This window comes from Pleurodeles waltl, chromosome 12 (assembly GCF_031143425.1).
Source record: "Pleurodeles waltl isolate 20211129_DDA chromosome 12, aPleWal1.hap1.20221129, whole genome shotgun sequence".
In the NCBI taxonomy this organism is placed as follows: Eukaryota; Metazoa; Chordata; class Amphibia; order Caudata; family Salamandridae; genus Pleurodeles; species Pleurodeles waltl.
This window is the reverse complement of record NC_090451.1, coordinates 213890051-213905626: the sequence shown is the minus strand read 5'-3', so window position 1 is coordinate 213905626 and position 15576 is coordinate 213890051. Positions and strand designations below refer to the sequence as shown.

Below are 15576 nucleotides of genomic sequence, written 5' to 3'. Positions count from 1 at the left end.
CAGTGCCTAGCGACACAATGGACAGAAGCACAGGGTCAACTTCAAGATCTAGGGGGTTATTCTAACTTTGGAGGAGTGTTAATCCGTCCCAAAAGTGACGGTAAAGTGACGGATATACCACCAGCCGTATTACGAGTTCCATAGGATATAATGGACTCGTAATACGGCTGGTGGTAAATCCGTCACTTTTCCGTCACTTTTGGGAGGGATTAACACCTCCTCCAAAGTTAGAATAACCCCCCTAGTGTTGATAGACCGCCAAACACACACCTCGCTTCACTGGTGGAATCCTATAAATTTAAACCAATGGCGGCTTTTCCAAGACCCAGTTCCTCAATACGTGATCACAACAGATGCTTCCATGGTAGGGTGGGAAGCACACCTCAACCAACACAGCATCCAGGGACAATGGGACACTCAGCAAAAATAACTTCATATAAATCAACTAGAACTACTAGCAGTGTTTCTAGCATTAAAAGCATTTCAACCACTAATAGCCCACAAGCACATTCTTGTCAAAACAGACAACATGACAACAATGTATTACCTAAACAAACAGGGAGGGACACACTCATCACAGCTGTGTCTCTTAGCACAAAAGATTTGGCATTGGGCGATTCACAATCACATTCGCCTAATAGCGCAATACATCCCAGGAATTCAAAACCAGTTAGCCGACAATCTCAGTCGAGATCACCAACAGATACACGAATGGGAAATTCATCCCCAGATACTACAAACCTACTTCCAAAACTGGGGAACACCGCAAATAAACCTATTCGCAACAAAAGAAAACGCAAAATGCCAAAACTTCGCATCCAGGTACCCACAGCCTCACTCCAAGGGCAATGCGTTATGGATGAGTTGGTCAGGGATATTTGCTTACGCTTTTCCCCCTCTCCCACTCCTTCCGTATCTAGTAAACAAATTGAGTCAAAACAAACTCAAACTAATACTAGTAGCACCAACTTGGGCACGACAACCATGGTACACAACACTACTAGACCTGTCAGTAGTGCCTCATATCAAGCTACCAAACAGACCAGATCTGTTAACTCTACACAAACAACAGATCAGACACCCGAATCCAGCATCGCTCAATCTAGCAATCTGGCTCCTGAAGTCTTAGAATTTGGACATCTAGACCTTACACAAGAATGTATGGAGGTCATCAAACAGGCTAGGAAACCTACTACAAGACATTGTTACGCAAATAAATGGAAACGATTTGTTTATTACTGTCATAATAATCAAATTCAACCATTACACGCGTTCACGAAAAACATTGTAAGCTACTTATCACACTTACAAAAGTCTAAGTTAGCTTTTTCATCCATTAAAATACATCTCACAGCAATTTCTGCCTATCTGCAAATTACACGTTCAACGTCACTATTTAGAATCCCAGTCATAAAAGCATTTATGGAGGGTCTAAAAAGGATCATTCCACCAAGAACACCACCAGTTCCTTCGTGGAACCTCAATATTGTATTAACACGACTCATGGGTCCACCATTTGAACCCATGCACTCTTGTGAGATGCAATACTTAACATGGAAAGTAGCCTTCCTAATAGCTATCACATCTCTTAGAAGAGTAAGTGAAATACAAGCCTTTACCATACAGGAACCCTTTATACGAATACACAAACATAAAGTGGTTCTACGCACAAATCCCAAATTTTTACCAAAAGTTATATCACCGTTCCACTTAAATCAAACAGTGGAACTCCCAGTGTTTTTTCCAGAACCAGACTCTGTAGCTGAAAGAGCATTACATACATTAGACATAAAAAGAGCACTAATGTATTACATTGATAGAACCAAACAATTTCGTAAAACAAAACAATTGTAGCTTTTCAAAAACCTCATGCAGGAAATCCAATATCCAAACAAGGCATTGCCAGATGGATAGTTAAGTGTATTCAAACCTGTTATGTTAAAGCAAAGAGAGAAGTGCCTATTACACCAAAGGCACACTCCACTAGAAAGAAAGGCGCCACCATGGCCTTTCTAGGAAATATACCAATGACAGAAATCTGTAAGGCAGCAACATGGTCTACGCCTCATATTATTCGGGACGCGGTCAGCTGGGTAGGTGCAAGTACCTACGAACGACGTTTCACTAATGTCAGTTCCAGCCTCTGACTAGCGATCCCTAGGAGCTCTATCCTATAACTGGGGATGGGCGACCTTTTTTGACATAGCAGACGCACTAAAGTAAGTGACTGTCTTCTTTTTCTTTCCCGAGTTTGGTGTAATTATCCTTATACTGGAGAAGTTTTTGTCATATTTTTGGTCCTGATGAAGCGTCAGTGGACCCGATTGGGCCAATAGACGCGAAACATGTAGACCTATTGTCAAGCGGAACCACAACTGGTCTGTTCCTCTTGCTTAAGTGTTGAGAGCATGTGAGCATTATCACTCACCTCTTGTCTCTCCCCTTGTTTTTAACCTTGGTCTCCATCTTCCCAACGCTGATTAAAATTCATGATTAGTATCTTTAGATGGATAGCCAATTTTATTATCTTCTCTCCACTACTGCCTGAGTATTTAATTTAATTACTCATTCCATCTGCAATACGGTTAAGAGCTCCCTTCGGGGAGCCCGTTAGGCATTGAATCACCGGCCTAACGAGGAGCTTTCCCAATGATGAAACTAGACATCCAATGTGATGCTTGAGGGGTCTCGCTCCTGTAGAAATAGGTTCCCTTTATTCTCCTTTGTTGGAACAGTGTACTTCTTCTTTTTGCTTTACTACGCCTCATACATTCACTAAACATTACTGTGTGGATGTGTTAACAACACAACAAGCCACAGTGGGACAGGCAGTATTACAAACAATATTTCAAACAACTTCAACTCCTACAGGCTAAACCACCGCTTTTGGGGAGATAACTGCTTACTAGTCTATGCACAGCATGTGTATCTGCAGCTACACATGCCATCGAACAGAAAATGTAACTTACCCAGTGTACATCTGTTCGTGGCATGAGACGCTGCAGATTCACATGCGCCCTCCCACCTCCGCGGGAGCCTGTAGCCATTATAAGTTGATAAAAAAATAACTTGTACATTTGTAAATATATATATATCACTTTTAGTCACATTATGTACATACATACTTACTCCATTGCATGGGCACTATTACTATATACACAACTCCTACCTCACCCTCTGCGGGGAAAACAATCTAAGATGGAGTCGACACCCATGCGCAATGGAGCCGAAAGGGGAGGAGTCCCTCGATCTTGTGACTCAAAAAGACTTCTTCGAAGAAAAACAACCTGTAACACTCCGAGCCCAACACTAGATGGCGGGATATGCACAGCATGTGAATCTGCAGCGTCTCATGCCACGAACAGATGTACACTGGGTAAGTGACATTTTCCATATATATATATATATATATATATATATATATATATATATAATTATAGAGACTTCTAACTGTAGATTTCTTACCTTCAGAATTTCCAGGTGTCAGCGTGGTATCTGGAACTTTTGCTGAGCTGTCACAGCCGCCTATAAAGGCACCACCCAGGTGCGCATACATCAGATCTTTTCCTTCCGCCCTGGTTAAGCGTAGATCCGGAACAGAGCTACCATCTGTCTTTTTTGACAGGCCTTTTTCTACATTTTTGTCTAGACTTTTTGCGTCTGTGCCAGGATGGCTTTCAAGCCGTCTGGCGCATGCCATGTTGGTGACGGATCCACACCAGGTATGTCTATGGTGTTTCGAGCACGACCACGGTTCGAAGTCGTGCTCGGAGTGCCAGGCCATGGCTCCAAAAAGGAATCCCTGAAGCTAATGGCAGCCCGCCAGTCGACAATGGCCGGCACGACTCCTCGGAGGTCATGGTTTCGGTGGAGGGGAAAGTCACTGGAACGCTTCAGGAGCATGAAGTCCTCTTCGTCCCACTCGAGGTCCTCTGGTCACTCGGGAAAGAGGCACAAGAAGAAGTCGTCCAAGTGGACTTTGACTTTGCCTTGCCTGTTGGCTGACAAGGCAACTCTGGAACATCGATGTTCCAGGCACAGTTCTGCAGAACTGATGCCAGGGCCAACTCTGTGCCTTCCTCCCTTCCCGGAAGCCGGAGTGACCCCTGCTCAATTTAAAGTGCTTTATGAGGCCATGCGCCTTGTGTTTGTGTGGAGCACCCTCCAGGCCGCAGGGTTCGGCAGAGGCCCCATCAGATTCCACGCCGGCAGCCTGGGCCTTGGCTCTGATGGGGCCTTGTAGATCCTTTTCTGGAGCCAGAATGTGCTCGGCCTTTTCCGGCGTGGCGCCCGATGTCGACGCTCCCAGCGCACACTGGTAGCGCAAACCTCATTCTGATCACTGACGGTCCGGAGCTGGAAAGGTGTCACACACAGCTGATTCCGGTGCAGATGGCGCCCCCAGTGCCAGATCTATGTCTGAGTATTTTCTAAAACATCCAATCACTGGTGAAGAAATAGGAGGGGTCTTTCGACTCTCTAGAGATCCACATGGAACCATTGGACTGGTATGAGGAACTAGGAGAGGCCAGTGGACTGGATACCTCTCCAGATACTGGCTTGCTCTCTCCTCCCCTGGTGACTATGGAGTAGGGTGCAACGTATGCAATGCTGGTGCATAGAGCAGCGAAGGGCCTTGATTTTGATCTGCCTATGGTGCCGGTCAGGACTAACCTGACAGAGGTGCTCCAGCTGGGGGCTTTCACATCAGAACCGATGTTGCCCTTTAATAAAGCCGTCACTGATGTCCTGCTGAGGACATTGTCCAAACCCAGCACAGGGGCTCCTGTAAACAGGACAATAGGCCGCCACCATTGATTGGCTCTGGTTGACCCTAGTTTCCTCACCCAACACCCTACCCCAAAGAGCTTGGTAGTCCAACCACCTACATCCCTTGGCGCCTTCCCTTCCGCACCTCCAGAGAGGGAATCCAAGAGGCTGGATCAGCTTGGGAAGAAGATGTTTTCTTCCAACAGCCTGGCATTGAGGTCGGTAAACACCTCATGCCTATTTGGCCGTTTTTCCACACTTTGTGGGATACGGTGGTTCAGGTGCTGCCTCAGGTCCCGGAGAACGCGTAGACCATTTTTTCCCAAGCGGTTAAATACGGGAGAGATGCGGCAATGTTTACCATAAGGTGTGGTTTGGACACTCCCTGGGTAGAGCGAGTTCGTCGACGGTGGCTCTTTGATGCCACGCCTGGCTTCGTACATCTGGCTTTTTGTCCAGGCAAACCTCATGGACATTCCCTTTGATAGGTCATGCCTATTTGGAAAAAAGACAGAGTTGGTGCTGGAGTGCTTCAAGGACTCCCGGGCTGTGGCCAAGTCCTTGGGCCTCTCAGCGACCCCTCACCAACAGGCTGTCTATTGCCCCTTGTGAGGCTTCGGAAGGGGCGTGGCACTACCCATCCACAGTCCAGCCACTGTCTTCCACCAGGCCAACATCTTGAGCGGGATACGGTCATAGTGCCTTCAGACCCAGAGGGTCTGTCCAGAAATTGTCCACACCGCAGCACCCCCACCTCTACAGCATCCAAGCCCTCCTAGTGTGATTCTGCAAGGCCATGTACTTCCAGTTGGAGGGAGGATTCAGTTTGATCTCCCTCACTGACTGGCAGTCCAAAACATCGGACAAATGGGTCTTGCAGATCATACAGAAGGGCTATTACCTCCCCTTCCGGTCTTTCCCTCCCCCAATGCCTCCCTCAAAAGAACAGCTGATAAAGGATCACTTAGTTGTGCTCCGCGAGGAAGTTACAGCTCTCTTGGCCAAGAGAGCCATAGAAAGGGTCCCAATATCTGAAGTAGGCAGTGGTTGTTATTCCTGCTACTTTCTGATATCCAAATAGAACAAAGGCCTTCGCCTTATTCTGTATTTGTGGGACATCAATCTCTTCCTCAAAAAGGAGAAATTCAAAATGCTCACTCTGACTCAGGTCTTGTCTGCCCCAGACCAAGGAGACTGGATGGTAGCGTTGGACTCGCAGAATGCGTTTTTCCATATCTCCATTCTGCCTGTCCACAGGCGTTACCTGGGGGTCAAAGTGTCATGAGCACTTTCAGTTTACCGTGCTCCCCTTCAGCCTCACAAGCACCCATCCAGTGTTCACCAAAATGATGGCGGTGGTCGCAGCTCATCTGCGCAGCTTAGGGATTTCAGTCTTTCCCTACCTCGACGACTGGCTGCTGACGGCTCCTTAGCCCCAGGCAGTCGTCACCCACCTTCAGACTACGGCGAACCTCCTGCATTCGCTGGGGTTCACTATAAACATGCCGAAGTCACACCTGACTCCCTCTCAGACACTCCATTTCATGGGACCTGTTCTGGACACAGTGGCATTTCTTCCAGTTGTCAAAGGGAAGATAGTACAGATTTTCAAGGACTACAGCACCTCAATGTGGTACTGCAACAAGGAGCAGCGTGGTGTAGGGTTGTGGAGCCTTTGTCAAGAGGCCCTGCGTCTCTCGGCATGGCTGGAGAGCAGGACATAACCCTTTTGGTTCAACACCTGGATGCCAGGACAGACTAACTCAGCTGTCGATGCCTAGCAGGTCACGAGTGGCGTCTCCATCTGGAGGTGGCACAGGGAAGAGCCTTGGTAGGATCTGTCTGGCTCCGAAGAGAATGCGCAATGTCAGCAGTATTGCGCATTGGAGTTTCCAAGGCGGCACTCGCTCTGCAACACTTTTCATCGCAAGTGGAGCTCAGGCCTCCTTGTACGCCTTTTTGCCTTTACCACTTCTTCCCAGAGTTCTCAAGAAGATCACGAACAACCAGGTCCAAGTAATCCTGGTGACTCTGGACTGGGCACAGAGAGTCTGGTATCCCGAGCTTCTGAAAATGAGCATCGACCCTCTGATTAGGCTGCCCCTTCGGGAAGATCTTCTGTCGCAGCAGAAGGGGAAGGTTCTCCACCCAAACCTGTCAACTCTGCGCCTTCATGTGTGGAGATTGAGCAGTGGCAGCTGACAGCCTTCAACATTCCTCCCCTAGTCTGTAAAGTTGTTCTGGCAGCCAGGCATCCCTCCACCAAGACAGTATACACCTGCTGATGGAAACACTTTGTATATTATTGTACCAAAAGATCTATTGATCCTATTTATGCTTCTCTCTCTGACATTCTTCTCTTTAGCTTGTCCCTTGCCCAGCAGGGCTCTGCATTGGGCACTCTTAATGATTATCTTTCTGTCTTTTCGGCTTTTCTTCAGCTGCCCGATCATCCTTCATTCTTCAAATCTATTGTAAATAGATTCCTTAAAGGGCTTGTACATATGTTTCCTCCTACATCCCTTATAATGCCTTAGTGGGACTTAAATCTAGTTGTCGTCTATCTTATGTGGGCTCCCTTTGAGCTTTTACACAATTGTCCCCTCCGGCTGCTCACCATCAAAACAGCCTTCTTAGTGGCAATAACATCTTCCAGAAGGGTGAGTGAGATGCAGGAAAGCTGTGCAGCTGTAAAATCTTTTTGTGAATTCCGGGGCGGGTTCATGCACAACTATTTTAGCATGCTGAAATTTGCATGGTGTACAATTCTGAATGCAAAAATAAATTTGCATTAGTATAATAAGACATTCATTTTTTCCCTTCCCGGTGCAAACACCTTCGCTTTACACTCCCACCTATTTTGTTGTGGTCTCCTTTAAATTCTCACACTGGAAAGGCACTTGCTTGTTCCTTTGACAAGAGTAAATCTGCAATTATTGGTGGGTTGGGAATGAGCTAAGAAACAAATGTAAATACCCAGAAACTTATACGTTTTTTTCCAAGATTGTCATGGGCATCCAGACACTAGACTTTCTGACCCAGCACTTGGGAAGAGATCTAGTCCCGTGCCTCTTTCCTCCCTAAGGTGGTGACCCCATTTCACCTTGGTCAGAACATCACCCTGAGCCCCTTCTATGCTCCACCACATCCCGCTGAGGAAGAGGAGCGACTCCATCTCGTGGACCCAAAAAGAGCATTGTCATTCTCCCTTGACTGCACAAAAGAGTTCCAGGCGTATGACTAACTCTTTGTGGGGTACGTGGGAGCAAAGAAAGGTCGGGCAGTGCAGAAACTAACCATTTCGTGCTGGGTCGTTCTCTGCATAAAGATCTGCTCCGATTTTAGATTTTTTTTTTTTTTTCATTTAGAAGATTCACAAGGATTCCAAGAGCACACGTGGAAAGCTACGCAGATGTAAAATCTTTCTGTGAATTCTGGAGCAAGTTCATGCAAAACAGTTTTAGCATGCAAAAATGTGCATTGTGTACAATTCTGAATGCAAAAATAGCTTTCCATTAGTATAATAAGATATTATTTTTTTCCCTACCTGTGGAAACACCTTAGCTTTACACTCCCACACATTTTGGTGTTGTCTCCTTTCAGTTCTCATCCTGGAAAGGTACTTGCTTGTTCCCTTGACAAGAGTTAATCTGCGTCTGTTGGTGGGTTGGGAATGAGCTAAAGAAACAGTATGTAAATACCAACAAACTTACAAGTTGTTTCCCTAGATTGTCATGGGCATCCAGACTTTTGACTTTCTGTCCTAGCACTTGGGAGGAGATCTAGTCCCAAATAAGATTACATCATAGTGGGGTTATATGGTTATGTTATGTGTATTTATATACAGCAGAACTTGCCTGCGAAGGTATACTTCCGCTGAAGCAGGCATTGAATGGGCAGAACCAGGGTTTGGGTTAGGCGAATGGAGCCAGTGTTGTGTACGCCAGTGGAACTCTTTGAGGTGTGGGGTGATGTGAGTGCAGAGTGGGAGGTTGAGGGTGAGCCTGGCCGCTTAGTTTTGTATTGTCTGAAGTTGTCTGATCAGTTGAGCTTTGATTCCAGCATAGAGTATATGTTCGTTGTCCAGCTCATTGGTGATGAGGGCTCTTGAGTTACGGTTATGCGGGTGTTAGTGGGGAGGCATTTGAAGATCTTCTTGATCATCTTGAGGTGTGTGGATACTGCGTTCACTTGGCCGGTGATAGTGAGTTGGGTGTTGATTACTATTCTGAGGTTATTTGTGTGGATTGCTGCAAGGAATGCCCCAGAGCTAGGTGTCTTTTCCAAAGATTACTACTTTCCTTTTGTCTGTGTTGAGCTTGAGACAGTTGCTTTTCTTCCATTTGGCATCTTCAATTTTGCAGGCAGAGAGATTGGTCCAGGTGTTTGATGTCTTGTCGAAGATTAAGCATATAAGCAGGGTGTTGTCAGCATAGGATATGATGTTGATTCTGTGGTCACGAATGATGTTGGCGAGTGGGGTCATGTAGGTGATGAACAGAGTGGGGTTGATTGAGGATCCATGCTGAGCTCTGTAGATGAGGTTGAAGGCGAAGGTGAAGCTGGCCAGGTTGACATACTGTGTTCGGCCTGTCAGGAAGGAGCAAATCCAGTGAGGTGCAGGATTTGGATGCTGGCTTGGTGCAGTCATTGGATAAGGATGGGGTGTGGACAGTGTCAAAGACTGTGGAAAGATCCGGTAAGATGAGGGCCACGTTGTCACCTCTGCCCATGATCATCCAAATGTCATCCATGGCAGTGATGAGGGCAGCCTCTGTACTTGGTTGGCCTTCAGTGACTCACTTTAATTACCAATGTTTTTTCAGTCGCCAGTCCCATGATGCATAAATAAGAAATACAGCAATCGGATAGAACTGAAGAGCACATGCAGCAGTTTATGAGATTAAACAACTGCAAACTTGACTCACAAAGTTATTTGAAAGTTTAAGCTTAACTGATACGCATAAATAGCCCTTTTTAATGAGTATAAAGCTCGGCTGACACACATAAACAGCCCTTTTAATGAGTGTAAAGTCACTTTTTCTATTCACAAAACATAGTTTTACCCTTGTGAAAAGAAGCCCACCTCACTCCCCCCACAAACCTCACACACCCAATACACGTGACCACACTAATGTGACCCCTAAAACACCACACCTCACTCCTGCATATTCCTCAACACTTGTCCCTCACTAACCATGCCACCAAAATGTGAGATCTGCTACACAACTGTTCACCGGACCTGCTCTTCCTGACTGATACCTGTCTGACTCCCTCTTTGGCCCTCATCATTGCCACAACAATCCCTCCTGTATACAAGATCAAGACAAACAGACCCGATGGTAAATTCACTATCATCTTCAAAGAATCCATCCATCCACAACATCGGAAAGCACCCCTGCAACGTTAAACCCTTGACCTTCAAACTCCTCATCACCGCCAACTACACCGTAAGTTGTACCCTCGTCTACTGCCCTTCTGGACGATGCTCCGACTTTGGCAGCACCATCACAGACTTCATTGACCCCGCTCCTTGACTCCAGTGTCTTCATCCACCTCTGCAACCTCAACTACCACCTGGAGAACCTCACTGATCCCAACACAACCTACCTCCCTGAGGACTGGCCAACCTCAGACTCACCTAGTGAGTGAAAGGACCTACACACACCGCACCACACCTGCTGGACCCCATCTTCACAAGACAAGTCCACACCGATCACCTGGTCTGATCACACCCTCATCCACTTCAGCATACCAATACCACATCATCACAGGAACACACACACCAAATCTTTATGAGGGGACTGAAAAAGGATTCTAGAAGCATCCTGGTCTTCAGAACTCCACCACTAACCTCAACACCAAAAAACTCCTTGAATCCATCTCCAACTCCTTGTTTACCCTCTGCACAGATAACTTGGCTCCTCTCAAAGCCAACAAAGCCACGAAATCCAGAATGCAAGCAAGCTGGTACACAGAAGACCTCAGGCTCACCAATTGCCACTGCAAGCAGCTTGAACGCAGATACAAAGTCAGACCAACACCGACAACAGCAACTACAAATCCATTCTCAGGTGCTACCATCCGCAAATCAGAGCCATCAAGCATTTCACACTTAGACTGCATCGAAAGCAGCACCAACAGTGCTAAGGAAATCTTTGTCACAGTGAAAAACCTCTCATGCAGCAGGATCTACCAGCCTAACCCCCTCTCAGGACCTCTGCACCCTTTGGATGATCATGGACAGAGGTGACAACGTAGCCCTCATCTTACCGGATCTTTCCACAGTCTTTGACACTGTCCACACCACATCCTTATCCAATGACTGCACCAAGCCAGCATCCAAATCCTGCACCTCACTAGATTTGCTCCTATTTTACTGTAATTGTTTTACATGTTGATGCTCTTTCTGTTAGGAATGTGCTTTTAACTCCGAAATCGAACCTGCATGCTGCTAAAATGTGTCCTTTTTTAAAAAAGGAGTTGTGGTGAAACAATATAGAGATTCCATTGTAGCCAGAGCCAAGCCAAGCAGGGCTTTGCCTTTCCCAAGCTTCCATTAGAGATTTTGATTAAACAATGCATCTAGATGGCATTCACTGACATATAGCTAAGCACTCTTTTTGAATTGTGCACACATTGGAAAAGTGTTTTTATACATTGCACCAAATGATGTTCCTCATTTAGAGTTTGGCAGGAACAGAGCATTGACATGCCCACTCTCCTCTTGGTTACTCTGCCTTACTACAATGTGTGGAAACTCATTTGTGTCTGTCGGTGAATCCTCAGCTGGTTCTGTCAACAGAAGCACATTTGAAGTGGGTCAACCACAAAGGACCACATTCCAGGTTGGGCTAACCACCAAAGGACCACTGGATCCATGCGGTTGAAAGGCATGCCCTGTTTAAGGTGGGAGTTCCAGTATTGTGTGTGTTTTTTTTTAACTTCCCGGGAGAACATGTCAGTCCTAGGTAGGAAAAAAAGAATCAATGGGCCAGATGTACTAAGCCCTGTCACAAAATACTGGTCGAAATTGACAACAGTATTTTTGGGACCAGTGTGGTATTTTACAATTTGGCCTATGCACTAATAGCCCAGTTTGCAACATAATAAATAGTGCGTCCTAATTGACCTGCTTCATCAATCAATCAATCATAATATTTATTAAGCGCGCTATGTACCCGTCAGGGTTTCGAGGCGCTGAGGGGGTGGGGGGGGGAGCGCTGCTGGTTTAGCGGTCGAAGAGCCAGGTCTTGAGGAGCCTTCTGAATGCGAGGAGGTCCTGGGTCTGGCGAAGAGATGTGGGGAGAGAGTTCCAGGTCTTGGCGGCGAGGAGGGAGAAGGATCTGCCGCCGGATGTCTTGCGCTAAATAGTAATCAGGTAGGTCGCAAAGTGTGATCCACTATGATTCGTGCCCATCACATGGATGGCAGTCTGCTGCTGTCAATAGACCACCACTCCCCTTTCAAATACAGATTCGATATGTAGTTGCAAATCAAAATTGCGATTCAGTAACATGGTACAGAATCACAGTTCCTGTCTGGTACAGACCAAAAGTCCTTTTTGCGATGACAGATGGGCCAAGTTTGTGAAGTGGACCCCTTGCAAACGCAAAAAGACTAAATATATTTGGTTCGATGCCCTCGCAATCAAGGAGAAAACGCCTAGCGCCTTAGTGATATTGTTTCTCGGTTTATAAAAATAGCACCCCCACTTTCTGCATTCGTTTTAGCAGAGCAAAAAAAAATGATGCCCGGTTTAACATGCTGCCCGTGACATGGTGAACGAGGCACCTTTAAGCGGTTCCAACAGTAGTGCTCCCCTCATGTTTCAAATGCATTTATTTCCATCAGATATTCCCCGCCCTTTCAACAGCGACCTCTAATTTTGGCGGGTAAGCTGCTTCCCCAAACGCCTGGTAAAACTGTGAGAATGCCCCGTGCCCTGTGGAAAGAGGCTTCCTGGAGCACCCAGTAGAGAGGGCGGAGACCAGCACCCGAATGACTGGCATCCGGCTCTTCTCACTTATTACAATTGTTGTGGCATTTTGCAGTGTTTGTCAAGACTTAACATTATCATAAACGACGTTGCGATGTGACATCATACTGAAACGAGACGGAGTGACAGATTTAGACATGCTTGGACGGCCGTAGTCATCTCCCCAGGGGCCTAGGGTGGTCAGTTTGATCGGGGGAGGGGGTCGTGAAGTTCAGATTTCACAACAATCACGCTACCACATAACGTTAAAATAAATTATATGACACGCAGGGCGCTCAAGAGGCGCTAAGGGGCAGTGGAAAGGGAGAGGAACGCGGATTGGTAGGGTAGGAGGTGAGATAAAGCACATTGTTTTGTGAATCAACAAACGTGTTTAAGCCTTTCCAAACAGAGCGGTAGAGTGTGTTGGTTTTTGTCAGTGTGTGTGAAAACTCTTGGTAAAATCCGACAGACAACTCAACATACCCGACTGAGAGCACCTGTACCCAACTATTTACCACTAAATACATTTATGAGGAAGGAATGTAACACCCCAAACACCCCCACCCCTTTTGAAGGTACGCCCCTGCACACCCCTTATTTCTTCAAATTTGTGTTTCATAACGGGAGCGTTTGAAGAAGGGAATGTAGTGCTCTGCTGTTGCGTGCCCTGTCCGCAGAGGTGAAGAGCGCTGTGTATCCCGCCCTTCACAGCAGTGGTCGCATCTTTCTTGTCTGGCAGGTACTGGGAAGATGTTGTGTAGGGCCACCGGAGGGCGCTGTTGCTGTAGCCCTGAATCTCCCAGTGAAACCTAGCCATACACTGGAACCCTTACAGAATGTGTCTGATCTTCAAAAGCACAGGGGTGTTCTAATAAAGTTAATGCGGTACGTGTAGAAAATTGGACATAGATGAAAAACAAACCTTATCAAATGATTTCCATGCTACAAGTTCGGAATGTTATTTTTCCAACATTATAGGTGACTTAGGTAAGGTAAGTTTTCATTGTTGACTTTTTAAGTTACAATAAATTGTTCTACTTCCGATCCTATAACCATAAAGGCCACTCTGCTGACTTTTGACATTATACACTTCACTACTGTTGGCTCTTCCCTCTTTCCCTCATAAAAATACTGGCCTTCTGTGCAGCACTGGATGCTAGTGTGACCTTTCCTTCACACATGGTGCCTGATCCTACTACCCACCTTTTACACCGCACACTGTCTAACTGCTGACGTTTTACAGTGCACATGGGCCTAGCACTGTGTTTTATATGTATGACCTTATGAACCATACATGGTCCTACTGTTGACCTTTTATGCCATATATAGCCCAGCCGCTCATGTTGTATACTGTACAGTCATATGCCGACCATTGGTCCTACTGCTGACCTGTAAGTCTTACTTGGCCCTACTGCTCATCATTTGCTCTTGTGCTTATGTGCCGTTCCACTAACAATTGACAACAGGCATGATCTGACTCCTGACTTTTCACTCCATACATACATTAAACATATGATCCTACTGTAGGTCTTGCCTACCACGCGTTGAAGTACTACTGATCATTTACAAAATACACAATTGTAACAGTAAACATTTAGGTCCTCATTATGAACTTGGTGGTCTCGACTGCAACATAATGTACACAGTGGGGACCGCCACAGGTGGCCTTCCACCGCCGCCAGGCTACCGCGACAGGCAGCCTGACGATGGTGGAATTCTTCATGTGACAGGGCAGCGCCTCCGGATAAAGAACCCTTGTTCCACCAGCCATTCCCAGGTGGTTTCAGCTGCCAGGGAAAGGCTTGGGCAGTGCAGGCGCTCCCGTGCACTGCCCCGTCGCGCAGGTCACTGCCCGATTTACGGGCAGCGATTTGCGCGACCGGTGCTGCTGCACCCGCCACTCTGTGGCATTGACGACTGCTCCATGTGGAGCCGTCGGCAATGTCCAGGCCCAGCATTCAGCTGGGCCGACCGGGTCTCAAGGGGGCTGCCAGTCTGTGATAAGATCGCCAGCATGAACACAGCGGGAATTCCCACTGTGTTCATTATGACCCCCTTAGTTTCTATATTTATCCACAGATGGCAACTACTATAAATGGGTCTACTGCTCATGTTCTAAATATATATGGTGCTTCTGGTGACTTTTGACAATAAATAGCTCTTCTGCCAATCTTTCAACCGCACATGGTCTACTACTAATGTTTTAAATCATCAGTGGCCCTGCTACTAATGTTTCACACCACATATGACCCACTTGTTACTCTACTCACTGACCCATTATGGACTTGGTAGATCATACATAAATGCTCTCCGGCACCATTCTTTTTTCTACTCCATATCTTTTGTACCATATGTACGCATACTGCTAAGAATAAACACAAGCCATTGCTGTTCAGTCACATAACATATTTCAGGCAATCCACCAGGTATTATGTGTTATAGTGACAACATCAAATGTGCCTTTAACTCTGTTGCCCTGATCAATGTCGAGTTTTTCTCTGGAGTCCTGTTCTCCAGCATACCTGTGTTCTTCTATTAAACACATATCTCCTTTGAAGTTGTTTGCTGTAATACAATGTACTCTTTTTTCCATAGATCGGTTGCTCTCACTGATTCTGCTGTCGTTTGACTTTCCAAGTGATGCATCCTCCAAAGACCAGTGTGTGGAGTGCATCGAAGAGGTCTTTTTCCCACCTATCTGGCCGGCACTTCTGGCTCTCTACAGGTATTATCCAAGAAATGTAGTATACAAAATACGATATTAGTGAGTCCAACAGATCTCTGCCCGATCACCATAGATTAACTCCCTTAAGATAATAATCTAA

General features: G+C 46.3%; 1 protein-coding gene across 1 annotated transcript in view; it reads left to right on the top strand.

Moving 5' to 3' along the window:
• VPS9D1 (VPS9 domain containing 1) overlaps window positions 1-15576 on the top strand; it is a 372961-nt gene that overhangs the window by 228620 nt on the left and 128765 nt on the right. The window contains exon 11 of the mRNA XM_069216666.1: window positions 15347-15476. Coding sequence (XP_069072767.1) covers window positions 15347-15476 — 130 coding nt within the window. The remainder of the gene's footprint in view (window positions 1-15346; window positions 15477-15576) is intronic.